Raw genomic sequence first — 26,381 nt, 5'->3', positions numbered from 1 at the left:
ACCTCGTGTCAAGAATTCACGGCTTTGCCGTTTTGCATTCATAAGTCTCCAAATGGTCGTTGGCAGGAAGGAAAAAAACATTTTCCAAATGCATTTTCCTTGCACAAAATTTGTCTCGGAATGCATAATTGAGTCTTGTTCATATAGAGCTTAAACAAACAGACACTATAAGCATTTTAAGTGATGTGGCAGCTGAGAATATTGCCCGACGCGTCAGAAAGTGCAACCACTCGAAGCTTATGTTAGTTTCCACGTTGAAAGCTTAGTAAACACAACTATAGCAAAGCAATAAATACTAGCTTCTAACATAACGTGGCTTTGAGAGACGAGCCCAATGAGGAAAGCGCCTATTCAAACATAGGCAAAGTTTGAATCTCAACAATCACACACACCATCCTCTGTACATTATTAATAACATAACAACATAAAACACAAAGGGAGGGACTGGGGAGAATAATTAGTTATTGTTCTGTATTTGCAGTGTTGGCCCGTATTTTGCACATTGTTGTATCTTCACCAGCTGGCTAGGGATTAACCACCTATTGAAAATAATTGCTTGATTTACAACCACTGTATCACAAGTCTAAATGAACATCTTCTCCTTGAGAACTAACCTTCAAATTGGACGAATGCACATTGACTTTGCCAAAATATCTTGAGAGTATGAGTCGGGCAATATTCTCAGCTGACACAGCACTTGTTTCCATGGTGCTAGCCGCATTTTCGAATGCATTAACATAGTAAAGATGTCGCCCATCCAATATAAATGGTGCAAATATTTCTGGGGCGTGATAATGAGGGTAGGCAGCCCAGTTTATCCTAATTGTCTCCTTCCTCCCACTGTCAGAGGAGCAATCAATAAAAGGTTACAATTAGAAAACTGGTAAAAGTTTTTCCCTCATTTTTATGAGAGGGAGAAAGAAGAGATAACAAAATACAAAGCTAAACAAGTAAATACTAAACCAGTTGAATGCACTCAAGTGGTTAATAAACTTCGGTGAAAGACGAATCATTCGGGAAAACCCAAGTTAGAACCTTGGCTGAAACAATTTTTAGCCGGACTTTACTTATCTCTAGGCCAAACTCCAGATTACTAGGGTTCTTTCCCCTAAGAACCGGAGGTTTAATACCAAACAAATAAATACTAAATACCAGCATCAGGTTCCATCCTGGTGCATCCCATTTGCAACTCAGGGCTACGTAATTAACCAGAATCTATATTGTATAGTACTTATTAGGTAAATTTGATGTGTGATCCCATAAAGTAAGCAGGTTTTTAAAATAGATTTTGCTACACATATCAACAGTGTAATTTAAGCTTCAAGGCACATGAAAAATTAGTTAACAGCTGCTACTATTACCTGAAAATGCTATCAAGTAATGTGTCTGCCACTGGTTGACGAGAGAATATTTTATAAGTGGACTCTTCTTCATTGTGCTTCTTGAGAACTGAAATGCTTGTAAATGGAAGTTTAGGGTCCTCTAATGTGGCCACAAGATCTGGAATTTTTGCCGCAGCCTTGAGACCGAAATATACCTAGGTAGGACGCAACATAGGATATCCATTAGAAGTAGCACCAACAACTAAAATGAAAGAACAGTGTATATCAGACTGGAAAGGACATAATCTGTACTGCATAATAGTAGGCTATGACTATCAGGTGTCAGTACTCACAGGGTTTAGAAGGCCCCTGACAAAAGTTGCATGTGTGTGCTGTAATTTTCTCTCAGGAATTGAAATTGGGGGAATAAATTGAATATTTATCTCATCCAGTGGTGTGGCAACCACAGCAACTTCACAGATGTAACTGTTTCCTTTTGTTGAGTTGAGTTCATAATAATCTCCAAGGTCAGCAACAGATTTTATTTCTTCATGCAGATGTAATGCAACATCTGACCGATTAATCAGTCCAGCAGCCATTTGCCAGTTGCCCTCATCAATGGACCACAATCCTCCACCTGATCCAGCCAGCGAAACTGCACCTCCCAATCCACTCATTTCGACACTCTGACCATAATTAATACGTGTGATGACCTGCATAATTAAACAGAACAAAATTCCATATTCTAGTAAGCTTTTTTAAATCTAAGATGATGCACTTTTCTACAGGTGTTGGATATTTTGTTCTAAAGTAACAATACTTTCCCATACCCAATTTGGATTAGCTCCTAACTGATCAGACCTTCTCAATTAAAATAAGTGTATGGTTCATTTAAGGAAAAGTCGTTATAAACTTATAGATGGTTATAGAGAAGTTAAATGTGAGAGATTCTAAATTTTTGAGATAGAGGCTAATTTCAACTTAAAAGATATGTGGTTACTGCAAGATTCTTTCAATGAACGAACCATCAATTGAGTCCTTAAACTATCCCTCTCTCTAATTTAGTCTCTAAAGTATATAAAATTCGTCAATTTAGTCTCTGCTATTAAGATATTAGGGACTAACATGATGGATTTTCATATACATTAGAGACTACTTATTATATTCATATATTTTATGGACAAAATTGGAAAGAGTCATGCGAAATTGATAGTTTATTGATCTTTCAATATTCTTTTTGCAAGAGTGTTTGTCAAGAAGTCTATCCAAACAAGCTCTTAGTTGAAATAAACTTACACATGTTTATTAATCTATATTGTACATTTGTAAAGGATGATAAGAATTCTGACCGTGACAAGCTCATTGATCAACAATGGAGACAATCCAACATCGACCAACTCATCTCTTAAAGTCCTGGTAGTAAGATTAAACAGACCAGCCCATTTCAACATCTCATCCACAGTCTCGAAAATCGGTCTTGAACCAGTTTCCTCGTAGTACTTTGAGAACTTATCCACAGCACTCTATATTACAACTTCATTAGAAAAAACAACAACACGCACAATTTGATTTTCTATACAAATAAATAATAATCAACTTAAAAGGAAAAGCAGCTAAATAGAATAGAAATAGGAACCTGAACAAAGTTCTGCATCTTGAAAAGCGAGAATCCATAGCGAAAAAACATGAGTCCCGAATTGACGAGTGAAACGAGATTCTCAATAAAAGGGAGTTTGAGAAGCTTATCAATGAAGGAAATATTGCAACTGATTTCAACGGTTTTGAAAACGAACTTATCGCCATCCCAAATACCGAGCGATAAGGATCCCGAACTAGGCTGTTTCGGTTTGAGATTGAGAAGCTTTGTGTAATTGACGGCGTGGAGATTCTTCGGATGAAGAATGGAAGCTCCAGCTTCGAATGTCTCTCCTGCTATGTTCACGGTGGCTATGCGACCGCCGACGATGGTGTTGCGCTCGAACACTCGGATTTTGGTGGTGGGAGTTAGGTCCGGTGAGTATTTGCGGATGAAATGGGCGACGGAAGAGCCGCCGATTCCGGCTCCGATGATGCAGACGGTGGATGAAGGGGGTTGAGCTTGGGAGAGGTGTAGAAAGGTCAACAAGAAAGGGAGTAGGAGTATGTGCATTTTGGATGTTACTTCAATTCCACTGTCACATGTTGCCATTTATTTTTAGAAATCTTATTTCGTTAACATTTTAATTTTTAAATGGTTAACTCACTCTACAAAATTGCACATGAATTAAATTATTTTGTTAACCAATTAAAAATTGTGCTGTAAAAAAATTACTTATAAATTATTTTTTAAAATAAAAAAAAAAAATCATATTGATGATGTTCAAATAACATTTTCATATCACAACACCTATTTTATAAGTTTATAGTTCGTAAAAAAAATTATATAAATATTTTAAGTAATTTTGAGTTTATAGTTAATAATTTTTTCTGTCAATTTTAGTTTTATTTATTTTAATTAAAATTATTTTCTATTCTCTATAATTTATTTATAAAAAATGTTAAAGACTAAATATATTTTTGAAAGTTGTATATTTAATGTATTGTATTGGCATCTTAAAAAATGATATCTTTTATACTTATATATATAATTTTTGGTTTTTTTTTCTTAAAGGACATTTGTTAGGATAATCTTTTATTTATTATAATTTCAAATAAATAAAATAGCTACATCTATAAATAATTTAAAATTATTTATTTATTACAATTTAAAATAAACAAATTAGGTAAATAAATATTATTTTAAAATAAATAATTTATTTATTATAATTTAAAATAAAAAGTTAAATTATTATTTTTAAAATATTTTAAATATTAATCGATATAAAAATTATTATTAGTTAATAATTTATTTTTATGTTATTTTATATTTTTAAGTTAATTGAACTGTTAATTTTATCAAATACTTCAATTAACTAATTAACAATAAATTATCAATTAGTTCATCAACTGTAAGTTATAAGTTATTGGCTAATTTATCAACTAAATTTTTAAGTTAGTTATTGAGTGTTCATGCACAATTATCTACCGAATATTTTTATTTTTAAGCATTTTTTTGTCTTATAAAATATGATAAATTTTACTATAATTAATTTATATAACTGTGAGTTATTAAATTCGAATTCAGGACAAGACGTCTGGTATAACAATATCGACATTTATTAGTTGAACTATAACTTAAAAACACAAAATTTTAAACATTTTTCATATGCTTTATGTTATAATTTAAAAAATCAATTATTTAAGTAGTTAAGGAAAAAAACAAATCGTTTTAAATAACTGAATTCAAATTCTAACTTAAATAATTATTATTCAAATTTTTAAATTCAAATCTCAACTTAATTGTCATTCAAATTTTATTTATCTCTCGATTAAATTTTAAATTATTATTTTTTTTTTTAAATAAGAGAATTAAAAAGAAAAAAAAAAGTTTATCATTTAATAAACTCTTTTTTTTTTAACTCATCATTTTGCACATAGTGAGCCAGGATTCTAACCACAAACTTATTAATGTTTAATTAATTAAGTCGCACTTATTGGATTGTCTCTTAAGAGATTGATTTAATAGTAATAATAATAAGGTTGAGATTTTTCGATCTGTCTGGTTGATTAAATGGACAAATGTGTTCCTAAAAAAATACTTTTATTTACCAGTTCTAAAAATGACTATCATACAAAAAGTAGCTTCGAGAAAAATCAAAATTTTCACTATAGCGTAGGTTTGGATTATAGTTTACAGTTACACCTCTCAAAGGACTCAGACTCAAACTTCCGTTTGGATATCTGAATTTTATTTCATCCACAAACAACATACTTGGTAAAGAATTTGATTACTCAACCACTCAATAAAGACCAAACAACATAAATTAACCCCCAAAAAAAAAACCAAACAACATATTTAAACATTCTCTTATTTCGTTTCTTATTATTTTTTATTTTCGTTCGTAAATAAAAAGGTAAATATCACTAAAAAAACTTATTCTTTTTATTCAGTTTATTGAAAATATAAAATTATATCGAGTCTTCGTTCGGAAGAAGAGTTCTATAAATTTTAAATAATGTATTTATATTGTCATATGCATAGTTTTCAAACTAGATTCAAGGCTAATTTTGAATCTCCAATCATAATTTGAGTAGAAGTTTAAAAACACATGGGTTACACCTAATTATGAGTTACAAACTACCATCCAAGCATGTTAAATAGTGCCCTGAAATGAAATTTAAGTGAAACATAGTGTATGATCATTAAATTAGCAACTAATTTTGCAAAATCACGTTGACTCTCTAAAATTGTTGAAGTTTTAAACATATACGTGACCGCACAAATTTATGTATGTGTTCTTTTTCCTTTTTGTGATGTGGTCTAGAGTGCATAAACTAAGAAATATTGATCATGGTGCATAGAAACCGATGAGCAATGGGAGTAGAACAAAAATAATCAACCCCGATCTGCTAGGGAAGATGGAGGGTATTTTTCTATTATGTCTTCTTTTGAATTAATTTTTTTTTTGATTATTTTGTACATTAAAACTTATATACGAAAATATTTGTATTGGCTTAATTTTTATTTTTATCAAATAAAAAATATTAAATTAATAAATAAATAAAATACATTAGATTAAAAAACATAAATATCAACTTAACACTTGAATAGATTTGTCAGATAAAATAACATAATATAATATTTTATAATTCTCTCACATTCTACGGTCTATTGCAAATAAATGAGTAACTCTATCTTATTTTATTAACAATTTTCTCTTGCTATGCAGCCAACTAAATAAATAAAAAATTATATTATATTGATAAAATCAAATAAAATACATTAACATAAACATGATTAATTAAAATTTGATATATTTTATTTAATTTTTTTATTTATTAGACTGTAAAATAGGAAAGAAAATAAGGAGTATGTCATATAGTGGAAAAATTCATGAAGATGGAGGGGTGTTTATCGTGTGATAATCCATAAATTATTTTTATAACAAAACAAAATAAAAGTAAAATTATTTTTATATAAACTATAAATTGATTGATAAGTTATCCTATTATAGAGAGTATATGGATATAAGTTAAAAATAATTTATGGACATAAACTCACCCAAACAATCTCTTAAAAAACATAAATACACTCAAATAAATCAATCTAAATGGCCTTATAAATAACTTAATCCTTTTCTGTGTGATGATTTTTACATGACGGACCCATTTTGTTTACATGGTCATAGTATGTGTAACCATGCACATGCTTATTACTTTCAGGAAATGTAACCTGTCTGGCAAACAATGGCAATAACCATGTCAATTTATACATAATGTAGAGAAGAACTTTATTGGGGATCTTTGATGTATACTTCATCCCATATATACTACAACAGAGAGTGTGATATGATAATTCATGACATTAGGTGACAGATATTTCTTCTATCTCTGGTCTCAATAAGCAGCAACTAGAAGACACAACAGCAGGATGTGTTTTCTAGGACAGCTAGAAGCAATGCAATTAAAGCCTCTATCAGACCATTGTAAACATGTGCGGACAAAAACCATCGCGTCTGCAACCCATTAATATACTAGTGTCGTCCTTTCCTGTAACGAAACGCGCAATCGTGGGTCAGAATCAACTAAGATCAATGTTGTCTTCAACAGATTTTGACTGTGAACATCTCAAACCCTTTTATCTTATATAGGCGTATAACAAAATATTAATGCAAACAAGGGAAACTTAATAACCAAAGAAGCATATAGTCATATGTACTACTGATGTTGCATGTTTTTAATAACACTGAAAGAATGGTAAATTGGTGTTGCTCCCTGCTGTCAAATTTCTGGACTTTCTGGACATCATTCTCTCTTAGTCATATAGATCAAATTGATGGAGCTTTAGCAATATGATTCCAGAAAGTCTTGCAACATACACATACACTTTCCATCTCCAGTAATTTCAGTAATCAACAGATACCTATTCTACTAACTGTAAATTAAATTTCCTCTAGTTTGTGAAGGTTATTCTATAAAAAGTTCAACGTGAATAAGACAACAACAAAAATAGCAGCGACATCCCAAAAACACAACAACAAACTTAATGAACTGACAATATAACCACAACTCTCAACAATAATATCATGCTGTCAAAATGTCACTAATTCTTACAAGCAGGATATCTGTATATGCCTACAGTGAACTAAGACAAAGAGTCTGAGAAAGTTTACAAGTTCTACACAAAACCATTTGTTTCTGAATTCTAATAGATATCGGAGAGTTTCCATTTCTTTACTGTATGCAGAATATTAGAGAGAGAAAACTCAGATCATACTAATTAATGAACTTTTCTGCATGTCCTAAGATCATATGCTTTTCCTTTTATACTAACATTCAGTAGAGAGAGAGGAAAGTACAGTGATTTCCTATTAATGCTATAGACAGAATAGAAAAATCCCAAATTTCAATCAATAAACAATCTTTAACAAAAACTAACTTCAGATATGCAATAGTTATACGCATATAGCAAACCATAAAGCCATGAAGATGTGCAAAGATTGAGGGTAAATTTTGAAGTGAAACAAGCAGAAATGTTAAGAGTTAAGGCAAAGCAAACCTTGGGGAAGACAAACTATTGGAAGAGGTAGGAAAGCCGGCAAACACATTCGAGTAGGACTTTGTAAGATATGAAAAATTAGCAATGGGAGGCAGAGAAGGTATCCTTTCACCCTTCTTCAAAAGATCTTGCAAGTTAAGTCTTTGCAATGTCAAAACAGCCCTTGTCTCCTTCCAAATGAATGCAATTACACCGTTATGAAAGACAAAGAGCGAACCCGGCTTTGATCCAGGGTATCTGAACCCATAACCGCTTGCAATACCCTCTCCCGAGAAAACATGTTTGATATTCACTGGCAATGAGTCTGCATCGGTGTCCCAAGGAAAAGGTTCGGACGATGGATCGTTCATATTCGCAATAAACATTGCTGAACCATTAGGATGCAAGACATAGTGTGTGCCTTCCAATATTTTGGTTGCAATGAGAAGTTGCTGTCCCTCAAACTCCTCATAAGAGAGGAGAAGAAAGAACAAAGCCTTTCCAGGCTTGTCTTCAGAAGGCTTTCCCGGAGGCCAGCCGAAAGCACCTCCCCATAAACCAGCATATTCTTGATCAGCACCCGGAACTCGCAAAGGCAACTTGTAAAGTGCAAACCTACTATCATGCATATTTGGCCATGCTCTATAAGACGATAGTTTCACATTTGAGGCGTTTAAGGTTAGCCTTATTGTGTTACTCGATCTAAGAAATTCTTGAAGTCGAACATGCCTAATCTCACTACTTGTAGTAAGCTTCTTGGATGCTGGATGACTGTCATTAATCGAATTTGATCTTCCTAGAATATGTTTAAGGCTATTCCAGAAATAACCGCGAATTCCTTTTCTCTTGATGCATTGTGTGCCACTGCCACCATCCTCGTCAGGCACGGCCCTAGAAGGATCATCATCCATTTCTAATTGTGTTGGAACCACCTCCTGATAGTTTGCCTTATATTCAATCTCACTACTACCAAGCTTGTACATTTGACTAAGGAGTGATCTTCTTTCCCTCAAGATCACCAAATCTTTCTGAAAATTCTCCTCGTCATCCCTCAACCTAGGAAACAATGGTTCTATCATCGTATCCGGAACCTTTTGTCGAACTTGGCTGGTTGTAACCTCAAGCAACTTTCTTCTATCAGAAAAAGCTAACTTACCAAAGGTAACAACAGTTCCCTCATTATCTCCCATCAACCTTTGTGACCTACTAATATCGCTGTTCGACCTACAAACCTTCCTAGACAACTCCAAACCCGACGTATGCACGAAACTTTTACTCTGCAACAAAGAACTGACATTCTTATGTTGCCCTGGCTCAACCTCGAGCAACAATATATTGCAAGATTTATCAATAGCCTTAGCTGAACCAGGATAAATATAATCAATTCCCTTCTCCTTTCCATGAAGGAAAAACATAGGTGAACCATCAAAATCACCAATAACTTCAAAAACAGAAGACCATAGAATTGGACCATCTTGCATACCTAATGGACCAAGCTCCTGAGGAATTATCCTACAACCAACAACAGAAACAAAACCAGGCATCACATACACCACGTTTCCCAGCTCAGGATTCTGATGAACCCATATTCCAATCAAAGGTTGAACTTTGAACAGAAAACGACAAAGTGCTTTGTAAGAACACACGCCCTTTCTCCACTCAACAAGATCCTTATGAGGAACTATGCCCAAAACTTCACATTGAGTGAGCCAGATTTTTTCAGAAGCCACAAGTGTGTTCAAGCTCTTACAACAAACACTTAGATTGCATATATCTCTTGGTGAAAATGAACGAGAAATGATTGCAAAGACATCATCAGGCAGATACAAAAGCATGTTTGAATCACACAGCTCAGGTAAAAAGAATTAAAGAAAAACACGATTTTTCAAAATTTGTGTATAGAATTGGCAAATTCAGTGCATACCAATAATTTTTTAAAGAATAAAAAGATAAAATTCAGCTGAAGAAACAAGAAACAAACCCTGAAAAGTGGAAATTGTAGTTCAAACTGTGTGTGAAAGGAGTTTGCTGAGTTGAATTATTGGGTTTTTCTGAACATGAAAGACGATTAGACAAATACTCTGTGACAGAAATGAATTGGGTGTGTGTACGTGTACTAGTTGTGTATTGATCTGTTTGAGTTGTTGAAAAAATGATGATGGGAAGGAATAAAATATCGTTGTTGAAAAGGGGGTGGGAATAGTAAGAAAAAGTAAAGTAGAAAGAGAAGACCTAGGAAAAAGAAGGAAGAGGTTTTGTAATTTCCAAGTAGGAGTGTGAAGGTAACAACAGTGAACGAGGAAGTAGCGTTGGTTGCATCGTTGTCTTGTCTTTTTTCATCGGTTTTTCTCACTCTGTTGCCATTTCCTAAACCAATGTTGAGATGAGCTCGTAAATGTCGAAACCCAATAAAGTCCAATTCTGCACCCTTCCCCAACAACGAGGTTTGGTTGTTTAAAATATATATATATTGTATTTGTATTAAAAAAATACAATAATGTCAAAAATGTCAAAAAATAATTTTTTATTTAAAATTTTTAGTTTCTACCTAAAATATTAAATGTATAATTTTTAATGTTTTATATTTTTAATTTTTAATACACTTTTAATATATTATAAGAATATTTTCAATTGAATATTTTTTTGACACATAAAATACTGTTTAATCTTGACACATGAGATTCAACATTTCATCATTTACTTAATATGCTTAAATTTCTTTCTCTATATATGTTGGTGAATGTTAAAACCTATAATAAGAATGAGATAAGTTAAGTTAAAATTTCCCAATTTTCTTCCTCTTCTATTATTTAAGGGGGAAATCCATTTTTAGTTTATCCACTAAAATACATCTCTTTAAAAAGATATTCATGAAAAATATAAAATTCATATTATATATTACTTTCTTTTTACTAATTTATTTTTTTTACTGATATTACATATTTTGTTAAATTTCTCCTTTTTTATTTTTAAAATAATAAATCATAATAATTCCAAATTTGTATCGGTAATATGTAAAGTTTTATCAATTATTGCTCTAACTAATATTTAAACTTTAATTCTATCAAATGATTGATCGTAAAATAAAGTTAACTTATATTTGAGTCCAATTGTTCGATTAAATATAGTTTTAGATGAGCACACTTTTATGAACATCAACTTTTCCAAAACACATAGCAATGAACATCGCTTTTATGAACATAAAGCCTTACACTGAAACACCGTTGAGTTTTATGATTTTATTAGTGTCACATTAATCGATAAACTATTCATATAAAAAATGAGTAAATATATGAAAGAAAAAAAAAAGTTAATCATTGAATAATTTCTTGAAATTGTAGGTCAGTTATTCCTTTAATTTTTGAAATAGTCAAATAACATTATAAAATTAGAAGAAGACGAAAAATATATTTCATTTGTTAATTTGTTCCGTTTTGACGTAGACATTATTTGTTTACCTGTCGAACTCAACTATTAGTCAATTCATTGTTATATAACTCAACTATTAGTCAATTCATTGTTATATAAGAGAGATTAATTCGTCTCATTTTAAAAGTAGTCACACAATAGTCACCTCGTCTGTATAATCTTTTATTATTCTTCTTCCATTCTTTTATATATTCTTTTTTCTAATAATATTCATTCATATAATTTATTATTCTTTCTCTTTTATGGTATTCAAATTGTAGAAAATTAAAAATTATTTATTCTTCTTCTTTTATGGGTGAAAGCTTGAATCGAGTGATTCTCACATGTCATTGTAAAAATAAAATAAAAAATAGTTGTTAGAGTTATTGCAATTAAAAATAAATTTGGAAGATAATTATTTTCATGTCTCTCGTGAAAGTTAATTTATCAATTTTCGTTTTCTCTTTTTCTCCATTTTTCTCTCCCAGTTTTTTTCTTCTTCTATTGTTATCTCACATATATTGCTCATTGATTTCTCAAATTTCTTTAGTTTTCTCCCCTAAACTAAGGCACACAAGAGACAAAGTTAAACTAAAATATCACTTTCACAATGTAGATTCACTCATAAAGATCAAGTGTTGTCCTAAAAAGTATATGTCCGATGAGATGCATCATAAACTATAAAAAATTAATGATAACTCAATAACTATGTTGCAATTTTTAATATAACTGTAAAGATCAAACTGCTGGAAAGCTAGCAATTTTATGGATTGATTTGTTTTTGCAAGTTAAAACATATGGATTTAAACAACTAGTTATATACTTTGATGAGTTTGGTATAAGATCACCACCCATTAGGGGTTTTACACCACCATCCACGAGTGCACCACCGTTCATCGGGAGACCTACACCATCATTCGTGAATGCACCACCGTCTCCATCCATTAGAGCACTACAACTCATGACACAACTAGCTCATGGACTGCTAGCCATTATAGTGTCATTTCCTAAGTATAACTTAATAACAAATGATTTTGATTTAATGTATTTTATTCATAATCTAAGGATGCATCCTCCAAATCCATGGTACTAAACGTACGAGTGAATAGTTGAAGAATGAAACGTTTTAAATGATGTTTTTTGTCTTGTTAATGTTTAGCTATATTTTGGATGATGTGATTGACACTTATTAATCTCTCCATTGAAATTATTTAGATGATGTACTTAACTTTTTTTGATGATATAATTGATACTTATTATTTATTGATTGATATTTATTTAGATTTAAATGAGTTTTATTAATGCATTTTTTGATATTTAGTTTATTTTGAGAAAATAATGTCTCAAATGTTCGTTTGCTTCATAAATGAAGGTTATTGGAAGAAAATAAATGAAATAATGGAAAAAGAACAATAATGAATTATATATATGGCGATATTATTGTTGTAATTATGACATGATTTATTTATTTTTTAAAATTGAATTTCAATTTTGTTTTTATAATCGGACAAATTAGTCCATTATATTTCCAAAATCAGACAAACTAGTTAATATCTTACGTGACAATGAGTTGACTAATAGTTGAGTTCGTCACATAAACAGTTAACATCTATGTCAACCTCATTGACAGAACAAATCAATAGAATGACTATATTGAGTGATGTACTATTTCAATTTAAGGGTGTTATTTGCATGTTTATAAAATTCGGAAAATAAATGTCTGACTCCTACAATTTTCAAGAGGAAGTCTAGTGGTTTACTATGTAAAACAATTGCACAATTTATATAAAAAAAAATATGGAGTTAATAAACATTATTTTGTTAATTCAAATTGGTATAATACATTAATCGAAAATAACATAAATTAAAAATTATTGCAACAAAAAAATCAAATTTATAAACAAACTTATTTCATTCTAATAACATAAAATAATAAAATATTTACGATTGTGAAACATAAGAAAAAATTTAATGCATGTGAGGTCCGCATAATTAGATAAAAACAGCTAAAAAACGATTTAGAAGAGATATTTTAGTAAACCACAATTATTTGGTGGACGAAAAAAAGAGAGTAAATATACTAAAGGAAAAGGAGGCGATGAGCCTCGCTTCCACATATTCTTCTAATCCTTAAAATGGTTAAGGTTACTCAATTTAGTTATACAAATTTGTGAAATAAAAAAAATTCACTAATTATTTTCAAATTTAGTACCACCATTATGATGTTTTACGATTGTTTTGATTAAGTAAAAGATTATTCAAGTTAATAAATAAATCTTTCAATAATTTGGATGAGTATATACCGAGAATAAATCTAGATTTGAAAGACGAGACATTGGTTTCGTTATACAATGACTTTTATGAAATCGCAATAGATTTTCATGTTTGAAAAAAAATTTAATTTTGTAGCTATTTTCATGTCAAACTTGCCTTATGCCTTATGATGCAATATTTGGTCGAACGCACAAAAAAATACATCATAAATTATTGATGTTATTTTGTTTAAAAAATCTAACAATATTACAACTTACATTTCCTATTTTTATTATCCACACCTCTCAAATTAAAAAAAAAAACAAAATATATAAAATGCCTATGCATATTTGTAATGTTAGTAATATTTACGTAAATTTAATTTATGTGTATCTACGTGAACTTAATTTACGTACGTATCATTTACGTAATTGAGATGACGTAAAATATAAACTGAATTCACTTACTACATTTATGTTCACCTACTACATTTACGTGAATTGAGTTCACGTAGGTAAAACTAGTAAAACAAGTGCGTTGAATATTCATTTTTAAGAAAATCTACATAGTAAATGTAACATCCAGACATTTTATCTTATTTTTATATTTTATGTCGGTTCCTATTATAATGTGTTATTTTAATTTTTAATAATAATAATTATAATAAAAGGAACCGTTAAAAACAAATTTATGTCTTAGCTTGACTTTCTCCATTTAATACCATGTTACCCAACTTAAGGTTATCCACTCCTCTACTTTTGTCAATGTTCCCCTGGTTTAATGTTCCCCACTCCTGATTTAACGTTCTCAGCTTCTAGCTTAACGTTTGCCACTTGTGACTTAAAGTTCATCTTTTTTGATAAAAAGGAAACAAAAATAAAACAGACGTCATCCATTCAAAAAACACTATGCGATATACAAAAAAAGGGTTTATGAGAGAAAAAGAGAGAGAACATTTTGATAGAAAAGACAACCACCAAAAGAGAAAAGAGAGGAGTAACTTCATTCCCGAATTTGTTAAATCAGTATCAGAAACACATCGATTGCGCATTCGTTAACCGTTGGATCAGACTGATTTTTGGACAGAAGATTCGCAACATTCAGATCCACGTTTTCAACGGTTGGATCGGCGAAATGACGTTCAGAGAGGGAGAAATCGTGCTCGCACAGCAGTGTGAAATGAGTGAGACAATAGTTTGTGAAGCATAATTCTAAATACAACTTTAGTAACGGTAAGGGCATCACTCCATCCGCTTTCCTACTTGAATTATATGTGATATAAATATATTGTGATGTTATGTATTGATTTTGTTTGTGTGTTATCTTTAAAATGAATATTAATAATGGTTGTGCTTGATATGCTCAGATTGTGGAAAATGAATGTTATATTATACGTTGTTATAATGGTTGTGTTTGACATGTTGTGGTTATTCAAGGTGATTACTTTGGGTCTAAACTAGGTTGGTTTAGAACAAGGTTGAATGATTTTGGACGTTCTGATTGAGTGGTCTATACTGTTACTAACAAAAGTGTCTACATTCATACATTCATTCATAGTCGTGTGGTGGTGCGTCCATAATTGGTTGGAGCCCACAGATCCTTGCGGGGATGTTGAGCTAGTGGTGTTGCTTGGAAGGACCCACAAAGCTCGAGTTAGTGGTGTTGCTTGGAAGGACCCACGAAATGCCCTTGCGGGGGAGACGATATTCCGGAATCATTACATTGGCATATAGATTAAGTCATAAGGTATGTTTGAGTATGCATTGAATTAAATGTGATTAATCTTTTATAAAGATAAATGATACATTGTATCCTGATAATTGGTTGGTTGAAATAATGTTATTAACGATGTATATATTATACTGATAAATTTGTATACCATTGTATTTGTTCGTTTTGTTCGTTTGGGCGAGGCAATGTCAATAATGAATGAGAATGTTAATAATGAATGATGTGGATATTATGGTCATGAATGTACCTTCTGCTAGTTTCGAGTGAATTAATATGTGATATTGTACTTGTTTTTATTACTGTACCCCTTAATTGTTTGGGTGAATTAATGTTATTAATTACGTAAACGCTGTACTGTTATATTTTCATTGTTAGTATATCTTTGGTGAGTTGTGATTTGAACTGTTAAATGAAGTAAATGATTTATTTATATTTTGCTATAACGACTATATATGCATGCATATTTGCCCTATGTGTTGTTATTTGGTGATGACCATTACATTTGACAGGACGTCACATATAGTGTTATTTGAGCGAATAATATCACGATCAACCTAATAGGAGAAATGCAAGAAAGTACAATAGCATGCAGTTGGAGGCTCCGAGATACTTCTGTATTGGTGTTAGACTTGTTTGGTGAGTTTTCCACAAGTCCAAAGTTTGTGACCAACTAGGATTTATGTTTGGGTAGTTAAACGTCAAGAGTTTTGACTATAGGATTTTCTTTTGTTTAATGTATTAAATTTACTTTTAGTAATTGCAAATACTCTGATTTATTATTTTTGAAATATAATTAAAATAGTTATTAAATGATTTTAAAGTAAATAAGTACTTAAGATAATCATAAATAAATAAAAATGAATTTAAATTTTACGTTTAGATTTTCGGTAGTTAATGTCTCAAAAAAGCGGAATGTTACAGTAAGTTTCACAAACACTTTTTTCTATCAATAAATCTTTAAAAATTGTATCAACGAGCAATCGCAAGAGAAATTATTAGTTGTTTTGATAATTTTGAATAGTATGATTCATATTTTCGAGTTAACATTTATATATTAGATTATTTATTAAATTAATATAATTAATATTATACAATATTTATTTTATAATTGATATTAATGTCTATTGATCTTAATATTTATTGAGATAATATTAAATTTTTATCATATTTTATCGGTTTTAGCTTAGAAAATATTAAAATGTAAATAAAAAAATGAGACTTTTTTATTAAGTAAATTTTTTTAAGGAAACTTAAACTTAAACGTTTACTCTAGTGGCTTTACCTTTAGGCCGATTCTAGTATTCAATGGAGGTAAGAATTCATATAAAATACGTCAATACAGATGACATACACATACATAAACTCAATTCGCGAACGCTTAAGTGAACTAAATTCACATAAACGTATGTGAATTCAATTCACATATATCTGATATTAATCACGTAAAAATAAAGCGTACGTAAATTGAATTTACTTAGATATATATAATTGAATTTATGTAAATGTACGTAAAAAATTATGTAAAGGTTAAAAAATATTATAAATAAATTGAAAGTCGTAAATTGAAAGTCGTGGGTAAATTATGTATATGTATAATTTTTTATAACATGTGATAAATACTATAATAAAAATATAAATTAATTAATTATTTATTTTTAAAGATAAACTAATAAAATAAATTAACTTTTTTATTTCATATGTAAACAATTGAGTTTTAGATATGGAAAGGAAGGTAATATTTCATAAATTTAAAATTAAGAGACCAACTACAATTTTTTTGAAGGAAATGCTGAATTAACGAAGGAAAAAGAATATATATAACTTTCATTTTGAATTTAAAAAAAGCTACGGCCTCTGCTCCCACCGCCACCGGTCCCTTTCAAACGCTGATATTGATAGACAGATATTTGGGCGGGAAAATCCATACCCAACAGAATCGAGGGCAAGTTTCAGTAACCAATGGCCGGGCGCGGCGTCACCGTTCTGAACGTGGCGGAGAAGCCCTCAGTCGCCAAATCAGTGGCCAACATACTTTCAAGGAACCAAGGCCTAAGAGTAAGAGACGGTCGCTCTCGCTACAACAGGATCTTCGAGTTCAACTACACCATTCGCGGCCAACCCTGTCACATGCTCTTCACCTCTGTCATCGGCCATCTCATGGAACTCGAATTCGAAGACCGTTACCGTAAATGGCACTCTTGTGACCCCGCCGATCTCTACCACGCTCCTGTTCGTAAGTCTGTTCCCGAGGTCAGTTCCTCTCTCTCTCTCTCTCTCTCTCTCTCTCTTCATTCTTGTCGTTATTGTTGAATTTTGGTTTGTGTTGTCAACCCTAGGACAAGAAAGATATAAAGAGGACACTAGAGGAAGAAGCTAGGCGGTGTCAGTGGCTTGTTTTGTGGCTCGATTGCGATAGGGAAGGTGAGAATATTGCGTTTGAAGTTGTTGATGTGTGTACTGCTGCAAATCCTCATCTCACCATCAAGAGAGCTCGTTTTTCTGCATTGATCGACAGGTTCGACCATTTTTTGTGATGCTTGTACTTATATCAGTGTTGTCTAACAGTGTAGCTGAATTTGAATAAATTATTTATGTAATACACTATTTAGTACAAAGTTTTCTTAAATATCGGCTATATCGACATTGCAACACTATAGTTTAAAAGAGAAGTTGGACAGGATGCTATTTTATGCTATCTGCAATTGTCAACACCTAGTTGTAGTTGATTTTTGTTGTTGCTGCTTTTGATTCAGGGAAATCCATCAGGCTGTGCAGAATCTTGTTGAGCCTAATAAATGGTTTGCTGATGCCGTGGATGCTAGGCAGGCGAGTTTCCTTTTTAGCTGATTCAGTTGGAGCTGAGACTTTGTTTTCCAACTGAAACAAAAGTTTGATGTTTTTGGTTTCTACTATCTTCTTTTTTTACCAATTACCGATGTATAGTGTCACATCGTGAGGGTGATTGATGAATATTTATTTTTGCTGCAGGAAATAGATCTTCGTATAGGCGCTTCTTTCACCAGATTCCAGACCATGTTAATGAAAGATGCTTTTATCATAGATACTATTACAGATGACAGAAATATTATCTTGAGTTATGGCCCTTGCCAGGTGGGCTTATGTTAAAAATATGATAATATTGTGTGGTTTTTGTGCTGAAGCCGGTATTTGTTTATTTTGAGTTTTCATTTTAATTTTTACTTTCATTTTGACTACAGTTCCCTACGCTTGGATTTGTTGTGGAGAGATATTGGGAGATACAAGCACATGAACCAGAAGAGTTTTGGTCAATCAATTGTTCTCATAGATCAGATGAAGGCGTTGCTAATTTCAGCTGGGGGTAAGATGCAAATTTTTTGGTCCATTTATAATTGTTGAGTTTTACTAACTGCTTATATTCCAAATCCACTTGGCAGGCGGGGGCATTTGTTTGATTATACATGTGCTGTGATAATATATGAGATGTGCACCGAGGAACCAACTGCAACTGTAAGTCTTCCATAAAGTCTGTGGCTTGACATATGCTGAACTCAGGTTTTTTATTAATTATACATAATTATTACAATATTACCATTCAGGTGACAAATGTTAGACAACAGGAAAAGCTGAAGTATCCTCCCCATCCTCTGAGTACTATTGAGCTTGAGAAGCGGGCTTCTCGATACTTCCGTATGAGCTCTGAGCACACAATGAAGGTGAGTATATGTTGAGAACTCTGTTATGTCATTGTCTATGTTTTGTACTGATGAGTAATGTACTTTTCAAGTCTACAACTACATTCCAGATGATTTATTTTGTTAATTGTTGACTAACTTTAGAGTGTATAAGAGAAAATAATGCATTTGTGGATGATGCCAACTAAAAATCAGAGAAAACATAGAACCCAGCAAAGTTTGAAATCAAACTCCTGATCAATAACTGTGTCTGTATACCATGTAAGAGGTACAGTCTGTTCACCAGTTTTTCTAACTGGTTTTCTGCTAGGGTATTATTTTTTTTCCTGACAAAATCTGCTAATGTATTTAGTCATTTGGAAATTTGTTCTCTGATTGCTACGTTGTGGTTAATGAGCACATTTATCTAGACAGTTAATGTGCTGATAAATAGTGTCATGAAGTTTTTATTCCAAGTTCCAACTTTTTGTTTTCATAGTTTTATAGTTTCGTTGTTTTTATATGCATCATATTGCTTGCTTATTCTATATTTAATTATTTATAGGTGGCAGAAGAACTGTACCAAAGTGGTTTCATCAGTTATCCTCGTACAGAAACTGACAACTTTTCTTCAAGGACTGATTTGCATGTGGGTAACTTTTTTCTTCCGTTCCAAGCATGAAAAGTTATTACAGTTTTCTCTTCCGTTCCAAGCTTGAAAAGTTATTACAGTTATCCATCCCAGCTGGATTTGTCGAACATTACAGTTGTTGCACTTTTATTTGTGTTATATACTACCAATAAAAGAAAAGGGGATGAACAAATTATGGTTGTTGAGAGAGTGAAAACAAGAAAGCATTTGAGTGAATCCGTATGTCTCAATTATGCCTCATAATAATATATATAGTAATTACATAACTACCCTATTAACTATATACAAAAAATTTAACAATGGCTTTGAAGAAGTGTTCTTGATGTCATGATGTAGGTGTAAAAAATGAAATATGGAGTGTTTATCACTTTGAATGTTGCTGGAAATTCATTTAAATACAATATGGGTTTATGACATTGACTACTTGTAGACCCACTAAGAATGGGTTGGATTTAAATTATTTATCATTAGACATGATATTTTTAGGACATGAGGGCATTCACTGATCCATATATATTTTATTTATTTATAATTTGTAATATATAATCATTGAATCTATGGTTTTATGTGAGTTAGGAAGATCTTTCTTTTGAAGCCACTATACTAAATTATGACATTTTAAAATTTTAACTTGGATTATTCAGCTTGTACTGTAGTCTGTATTAACAATATTGTTGTTTCATCCTTTCACCCTTAATAATTTATTTATTCGCAAGTGTCTGGCCTTTGTTCCTCACTGTATTTTTATCTCGTTTAATTGTAGGCAATTGTGCAAGAACAACAAGGGCATCCTCAATGGGGAGTATATGCACAGCGATTGTTGGACCCCGAGGCAGGACTTTGGAGAAACCCTAGAGGTGGCGGACATGATGACAAGGCTCATCCACCCATCCACCCCACTAAATTTTCTGCTGGAGAATCAGGATGGAGCCAAGACCATCGTGTCAGACATGATTGCTTACCACTTTTTTTCCTTTAAAACCCTGCATTTTACTTTAACATTCATAGTCATACTATTTCTCAAATGACTACAGAAACTGTATGAGTTGGTTGTTCGCCACTTCCTGGCATGTGTCTCAAAGCCGGCTGTAGGAGCTGAAACCACAGTGGAAATTGATATTGCTGGTGAGCTATTTTCTGCATGTGGGAGGGTGATTCTAGAGGTGAGATTTCTCAGTCGTGCTATGCATATATTTCTTTCCTAGAATTTGTGATTTAACTTGGTTGATTTACTGAATTGATATGCATTCTTTAGACATGATGTAAGAAAAACATTTGATCTATTTCTAAACCAAACAGGTTTTCACTTAATTGTGCCATTGTAGACAAAAAAATTGGAGCTTATTAGATTAGGGTGACATAAGATAAACTATGATTTAATCTGTTAAAAGATAATCCTTGAGGGATGTTTTGCATTGGTTCCCAATTTTCTCCTGCCCCTCCTATAGGAGAGTGGACAGCGTCCTGTTGCTCGTGAGTGGATTTCCTTGTTGGCGTGAAGTATTTTTTCTTCCTAAAAATCTCAACTTATATACGCCTACATTTATATTTGGATAAACGAGGATAAAGGGGAGTCATAATTAGTTTGGGTAGCTGTTAGTTGAGGAGGCTCGACTAGATAAATAGAGTGAAATAGTTGAAAGGAGACATTAAGAAAATTACAAAGTTTGTATGATAGGGAAAACCCTTGAAGGAGATTTCTCTCTTCAGGTTCTTTGTTTGTAATACAATAAACATTCAAATCATTATTTTTCTCTCTGAAATAACCTTTTTCTGGTTTTTTTTTAACAATTTATGACAAACTTATGGTTAAAATTCATGTTTGCTTATCAAAAAATGTCTATCCATTCTCATTTTTTCTCAGTCTCAAAATTTTGTAACCAAAATGCAATATGTCAAAATAAACCGAAAGATAATTCTCTTTCTCCTAAAATTGAAAGAGAGTGAATTGTAGTCCAATCAGCTATAGTGACTATGCAGATTGTCAAAACAAAATTGAAAATATCTCCTTATTCCTAATGCTACAACCAGCTAATCAATATTTGAACCTTCCCAACTCGCCTCTTTAGAACCGAGTTTGGCTCTTCATTTTCTGCAACACTACTATTCCAATCGTTCAAAGTTTCTTTTTCAACAGTAACAAGGACCACTTATTTCTGCAGCTTTTATTATTCAATATTATTGTTGAATCTATTATATATAATTATGACCATGTCATTGAATATCTTCTAGGAATATCTAAAATTCACATAGAAATGTCAAATGTAAATTAATGTATGAATTTTCTTGCTGCATTTTTTAACCAAATGTCTTCTAATAAATGGTTGTGGAAAGTTCCAAATGTTCTGATTATATGTTATTGGTTGGTTTTGATTTGATCAGAAAAACTACTTGGATGTCTATCAATATGAATCTTGGGGGGGATCAATCATTCCAACATATACAATTGGTCAACAGGTTTGGCTTTAATTATGACATCAGATCATATGCAACATTCCTTTATTTTTTGTTGATTATTCTGTTGTATTTTTTTCTTCATATTATATCTAGTTAATTCCATTTCTCTTATAAGCTGTTTGCTGTCCTAAATGTCAGAATCCTGATGGAATTTCGCAGAAAACAAATCCCAATTTTCCTGTTTTAAAAAATTGTCATACTGATATTCTTGTGAGCTTCACTGTTGTATTTAGTGCCTTATTGGAGGCTGAAGATTTAGATACTTGACAAAAAAGTTCTTCATGACTGAAATGAAGACAAAGTAATCCAAACATATATGTTGCAAGTAGTTACCCGAAGTATCCATGTTAATGTGCCAATAAATTTTAAGAAAGTTTATGTTATTTTATTAAGTTTTTTAATTTATTATTCCTTTTTTGCATTTATTTTAACACAATCTTTTGGTTCTTAAAATCAAACCACCTTTAATACTTGTCTCAGATAAATATTATATAAATGACGGCTACTAGATAAAGGATAATGTCAATATAATTTGGCAAAATCTGTTCATAATGATTTCCATTAATCTACTACACAGACAAGTTACAATTTTTAGTTACATATTCTCAGAAATAAAGTTAGCTGGGGTCTGGTTGGCAACATACGCATCACTGGGCCAACATAAGTTTTTAAATACTTTTGCTATATATTACTTACAATCAGTGGGTTTTGAGTACACTGTATGCAAATTGCACCTGAGCCCGAAGAATAAATATTCATGACAGCTCTACTGGTATTACAGTTCATTCCAACAACATTGACCCTCGATTCAGGAGTAACCAGACCGCCTCCTCCTCTGAGTGAAGCAGATTTGCTGAGTTGTATGGACAAGGCAAGAATGATATTTGAATCTGACAGATTGAATCATATGATTAACAATTTGATCATTTCCTGCCTGTAAGTCAAAGTATGTGTCATTAAATATTGACAATTGTATTGTTTTATATTTCTTCTCAAAAGGAGGGTATTGGTACTGATGCTACAATGCATGATCACATCAAGAAACTGCTTGATCGATTTTATGCAACTAAGGATGCTAGTATGCGTTTCACACCAACTAATCTGGTAAGCTCATACTGTGATTTTGAAAAAAAAGATGAAGATATTTTCTTTCGTTCTTGTGATTGATCTCCATGTCATTTCCTGACTTATTTTACTGCATTTATCAGAAGTTACAATGTAGGGTTCGAAGAGGATAAAGTGAGTAATATTAAGTATTTACTAACCATTATGTGAATAATTCTCTTTAATAAAGTGATCTTGATTCACTGTCGGAGCATTATTCTACAAATTTGTGATACTCACTCAATGTGTACATTAAGCTATCAACCATATAGTTTAGTTGACAGCTCCATTTCTTTGAACACGAAGATGACCATGACCTCTATGGGAGAAATAATTATGATATTTATAAACTAATCTAATATATAAAGTTATATGAGCAAAGAGTATGTCTATCATAGAGATCTGCATAAAAGTTTTTTTCCCCATAACATGGCACTAGGTCATTGATCATCCTGTTATCAATCCTTGCCATTTTATTTTCTATAGATATGCAAAACAGAGTGACATGAGCATGGTTTTTAATTTGTAGATATGCTTAAACTAAAAAAGTTTTACTTTTGTGTGAAGTTTATCCTTATGCTAATGTTAATGCTTGAAGAAGTGTAGTTATAATGTATTTACTTCTCAAAGATGTGGTTGTGTGATGCCATAAGAAGTTAGTTGTCCAAACAAAATAACGAAGTGTGATTTTTTTCATAGCCTGTATTTTTTGGTAATCATGGGTTTGATATTTATTGTAGGGTGAGGCACTTGTTATGGGATATGATGACATGGGGTAAGTTATTCCCTTTGCTTAATATAGAACATTCATCATCTCATTTAAATGGATTTCTAGATGCTATAAACTTTTCATGAGAAAATTTGTCAGTTTGTTGCAATATCATTTTGAAAATATTAAAAATGAGAAATTCTTGGTAGTTATGTTTCTAGGTTAGGAACAATTAACCATCAACTATAGTGATGTTCACAATTTGTCTCGTCCCCATAATGAATCCATCGGATAATGATGTTTAGAGAGTGGTTAATTGTTGCCTAGCAAAAGACTTGAGTGTCATTTGGATTGTTAATTAGTTCTAAATGAAAAGAATTTTTTCCAATAATTCCTTCTTGTAATCACTCACTCCTATATTTTCAATTGTGTATATGAAATGAGATAACTTTGAATATTGAAAAGGACCGAAGACAGGGTAGAAATATTTAGAAAAGGATCCATTTTGGATGTTATAATCGTGATGAATGGCCTTTTTTATATAAATGTTATGGTTAACCTGAAATAATTACACTTGATAACTGAACAAGACAATCATATTTTTAAATGAACATACAGGCTTCAATACAAAGTGTAGACAATGGCCCCCCTTCATTCATGTTCTATGAAATTATATAGCTTCCTCCCTCCTTGATTATAAGTATATACAATTTTAGCCTGTATACATATGGAGACCCATAGTTGTTCTCCCTCCTTTACAGCCTTTGGAGAGATTAAATAGGGGCCATAGTAAAATCTTTCTTAGAACTAGGGCTAGGCCTAACTCAACCCCAAAAATTTGCTGCGGGGTTGTGGATTACAGAAGTCTTATAAGGACAACCCCACTAATTGACGTGGGATCTCAAAACCTCCCTCACGTTTAGGACTGGACATATGGAGCGTGAAGAATGCAAAACTGGACATATATTGGCGGTCCACTCAATGGCGATACAGGACTGGTCATTGAGGATGACATTATAGAAAACCAGGAGAAGGACAAGAAAGCGAGGAAACCAGAATGTGCTCTGGTACCATCTAAAGACTGTAGTTTTTGCTTCACACACAACATATATGTCACCGGTATTTTTGACATATTTCATAAAATTACAACCATATAACTTCCTATGATTAGACATCCATGCCATCCAAGTTGACATACTGTACGTACATAATATAACATGGTCAACTTCCTTAAAGGAAACCCTCATTGAACTATTCCCTAAACTAAGGGAGCACTATTATTGCACTCAATATAATTATGGTACTAAAAAAACATTACAAAAGTGAAATCAGTGGACACACAAATTAGGATAATATTGTTATATATGCATTAGAAAATAAGTTGGGGCGATACCTTTTGTGGAAAAGATGGTAGGATCTTGTTTTGAATGGTTTGCACATGTGTGGAAAAGGCTTGCAAATATCCCAGTGGAGATGGTAAATAAAATGAGAGGTAGTCAATAGTTAGATACAGAGGAAGAGCAAGAAAAGTTGTAGGTTAGACTATTCAGAAGAATTTAGGACTTTGAAGGTTGATCCATATTATGAAATGGACTTTGTTGTATAATGCTTAGTTACCTATATGTTTTAATATGTCTTTAATTCCAACATGTGATTGTCACGTTTTCTTCCTTCCGCCTTTGGCTACAAGTGAGTATGCACCATTCCATATCAGCGTTCTATCTACCTAGTGAATTGGTTAAGAGATGCCATTTGCATTAAAAGAGGCTGTGAACCTAACACATATTTTGTACATTTTCCTTACTCTATCTTTGATGTTTTAGGTATAAACTATGGAAACCATATCTTAGAGCAGTTATGGAACGCGACATGAAATCAGTAAGTGAAGGGACTAAAAGCAAAACTGAAGTTTTGGATACTAGCTTGCAGCAGATGAAAGCTTGTTTCCTAGATGTATGCTGCTATTTCATTCATTATTGGTAATTATTAGTTATAAGTGATCAAGGTTTGGTGGTGCATTTATTCTTGTTATTGCATCTTGTGAAACTATTATTTACAAATATCATCTATTTTTGCATTGAGACGGCCAACCTTTATGTTTATAGTATTTTGCAGCAATTGTAGTTTATTGAGGTAGGTTTCTTGCTCATATTAATGACATGTAAAGGTAATAAGAATTTCTCTTATATCTTGTTATTTAATTTCCATTTCAAGATATTTTTCTTCTCATGCATGTATCTCAATCTTCTACATACTTCTGCATATTCTATTCATATGTTCTCTTTTTTCTTGAAATTATGGTATATAAATCTTATTCCTATTTAAAAGAAAAATACAAATCTTATTGCCAGAAGTCACCAATGTAGAACTTCTGTACAGTTTAAGTATTTTAGCAAACCTTTATTAATTATGTATCTACTGTTCCTTTTTCAACTGTTATAAGTTTGTTCATTTAACCTCTTTTTGTTAGGGAAAG

At 31.8% G+C, this 26,381-nt stretch overlaps 3 protein-coding genes across 5 annotated transcripts in view; 1 reads left to right on the top strand and 2 right to left on the bottom strand.

The window, feature by feature from the left end:
* Positions 1–280: 280 nt before the first annotated feature.
* LOC101495143 (farnesylcysteine lyase) lies at positions 281–3,534 on the bottom strand. Of its 2 annotated transcripts, XM_004502909.4 has the most exons (6): positions 2,959–3,534; positions 2,672–2,845; positions 1,676–2,035; positions 1,362–1,537; positions 615–840; positions 281–539 (listed from the first exon to the last, which is right to left on the bottom strand). In XM_004502909.4, exons 1-6 carry the CDS (start codon positions 3,508–3,510, stop codon positions 525–527), a joined length of 1,503 nt encoding a protein of 500 aa, XP_004502966.2. In that variant the 5' UTR covers positions 3,511–3,534; the 3' UTR covers positions 281–524. The 2 variants fall into 2 exon arrangements, with proteins under 2 accessions (XP_004502966.2, XP_004502965.2); XM_004502908.4 differs by having other exon boundaries at positions 336–840.
* Positions 3,535–6,498: 2,964 nt separating this feature from the next.
* On the bottom strand, positions 6,499–9,913 carry LOC101494814 (F-box protein At5g39450). The gene is made up of 2 exons (XM_004502907.4): positions 7,960–9,913; positions 6,499–6,950 (listed from the first exon to the last, which is right to left on the bottom strand). Exons 1-2 carry the CDS (start codon positions 9,771–9,773, stop codon positions 6,935–6,937), a joined length of 1,830 nt encoding a protein of 609 aa, XP_004502964.1. The 5' UTR covers positions 9,774–9,913; the 3' UTR covers positions 6,499–6,934.
* A 7,249-nt stretch (positions 9,914–17,162) lies between these two features.
* LOC101494498 (DNA topoisomerase 3-alpha) overlaps positions 17,163–26,381 on the top strand; it is a 14,799-nt gene continuing 5,580 nt past the window's right edge. Inside the window, exons 1-15 of one of the 2 annotated variants that reach the window (XM_073369278.1) lie at positions 17,163–17,580; positions 17,667–17,845; positions 18,084–18,156; positions 18,319–18,441; positions 18,549–18,670; positions 18,747–18,819; positions 18,909–19,025; positions 19,549–19,632; positions 20,399–20,578; positions 20,670–20,798; positions 22,018–22,092; positions 22,874–22,963; positions 23,092–23,196; positions 23,937–23,971; positions 25,729–25,783. In XM_073369278.1, the coding sequence (XP_073225379.1) occupies positions 17,290–17,580; positions 17,667–17,845; positions 18,084–18,156; positions 18,319–18,441; positions 18,549–18,670; positions 18,747–18,819; positions 18,909–19,025; positions 19,549–19,632; positions 20,399–20,578; positions 20,670–20,798; positions 22,018–22,092; positions 22,874–22,963; positions 23,092–23,196; positions 23,937–23,971; positions 25,729–25,783 (1,731 nt within the window). In that variant the 5' untranslated portion in view covers positions 17,163–17,289. Of the gene's footprint in view, positions 17,581–17,666; positions 17,846–18,083; positions 18,157–18,318; positions 18,442–18,548; positions 18,671–18,746; positions 18,820–18,908; positions 19,026–19,548; positions 19,633–20,398; positions 20,579–20,669; positions 20,799–22,017; positions 22,093–22,873; positions 22,964–23,091; positions 23,197–23,936; positions 23,972–25,728; positions 25,859–26,381 lie in introns of both variants that reach the window. The other variant, XM_073369277.1, reaches the window with a different exon arrangement.

Source organism: Cicer arietinum, chromosome 5, assembly GCF_000331145.2.
Source record: "Cicer arietinum cultivar CDC Frontier isolate Library 1 chromosome 5, Cicar.CDCFrontier_v2.0, whole genome shotgun sequence".
Taxonomy (NCBI): domain Eukaryota; kingdom Viridiplantae; phylum Streptophyta; class Magnoliopsida; order Fabales; family Fabaceae; genus Cicer; species Cicer arietinum.
Note: the sequence above shows the minus strand (reverse complement) of the source record. Positions and strands in the feature narration are given on the sequence as shown.

Coding starts and splice junctions, on each gene's coding strand:
- LOC101494814 (XM_004502907.4), bottom strand. CDS start 9,773: ATGCTTTTGTATCTGCCTGATGATGTCTTTGCAATCATTTCTCGTTCA.
- LOC101495143 (XM_004502908.4), bottom strand. CDS start 3,510: ATGGCAACATGTGACAGTGGAATTGAAGTAACATCCAAAATGCACATA. Junction 1,538..1,675: donor TCAGGGGCCTTCTAAACCCT/GTGAGTACTGAC, acceptor CGTCCTACCTAG/GTATATTTCGGTCTCAAGGC. Junction 841..1,361: donor TTACTTGATAGCATTTTCAG/GTAATAGTAGCA, acceptor CTCCTCTGACAG/TGGGAGGAAGGAGACAATTA.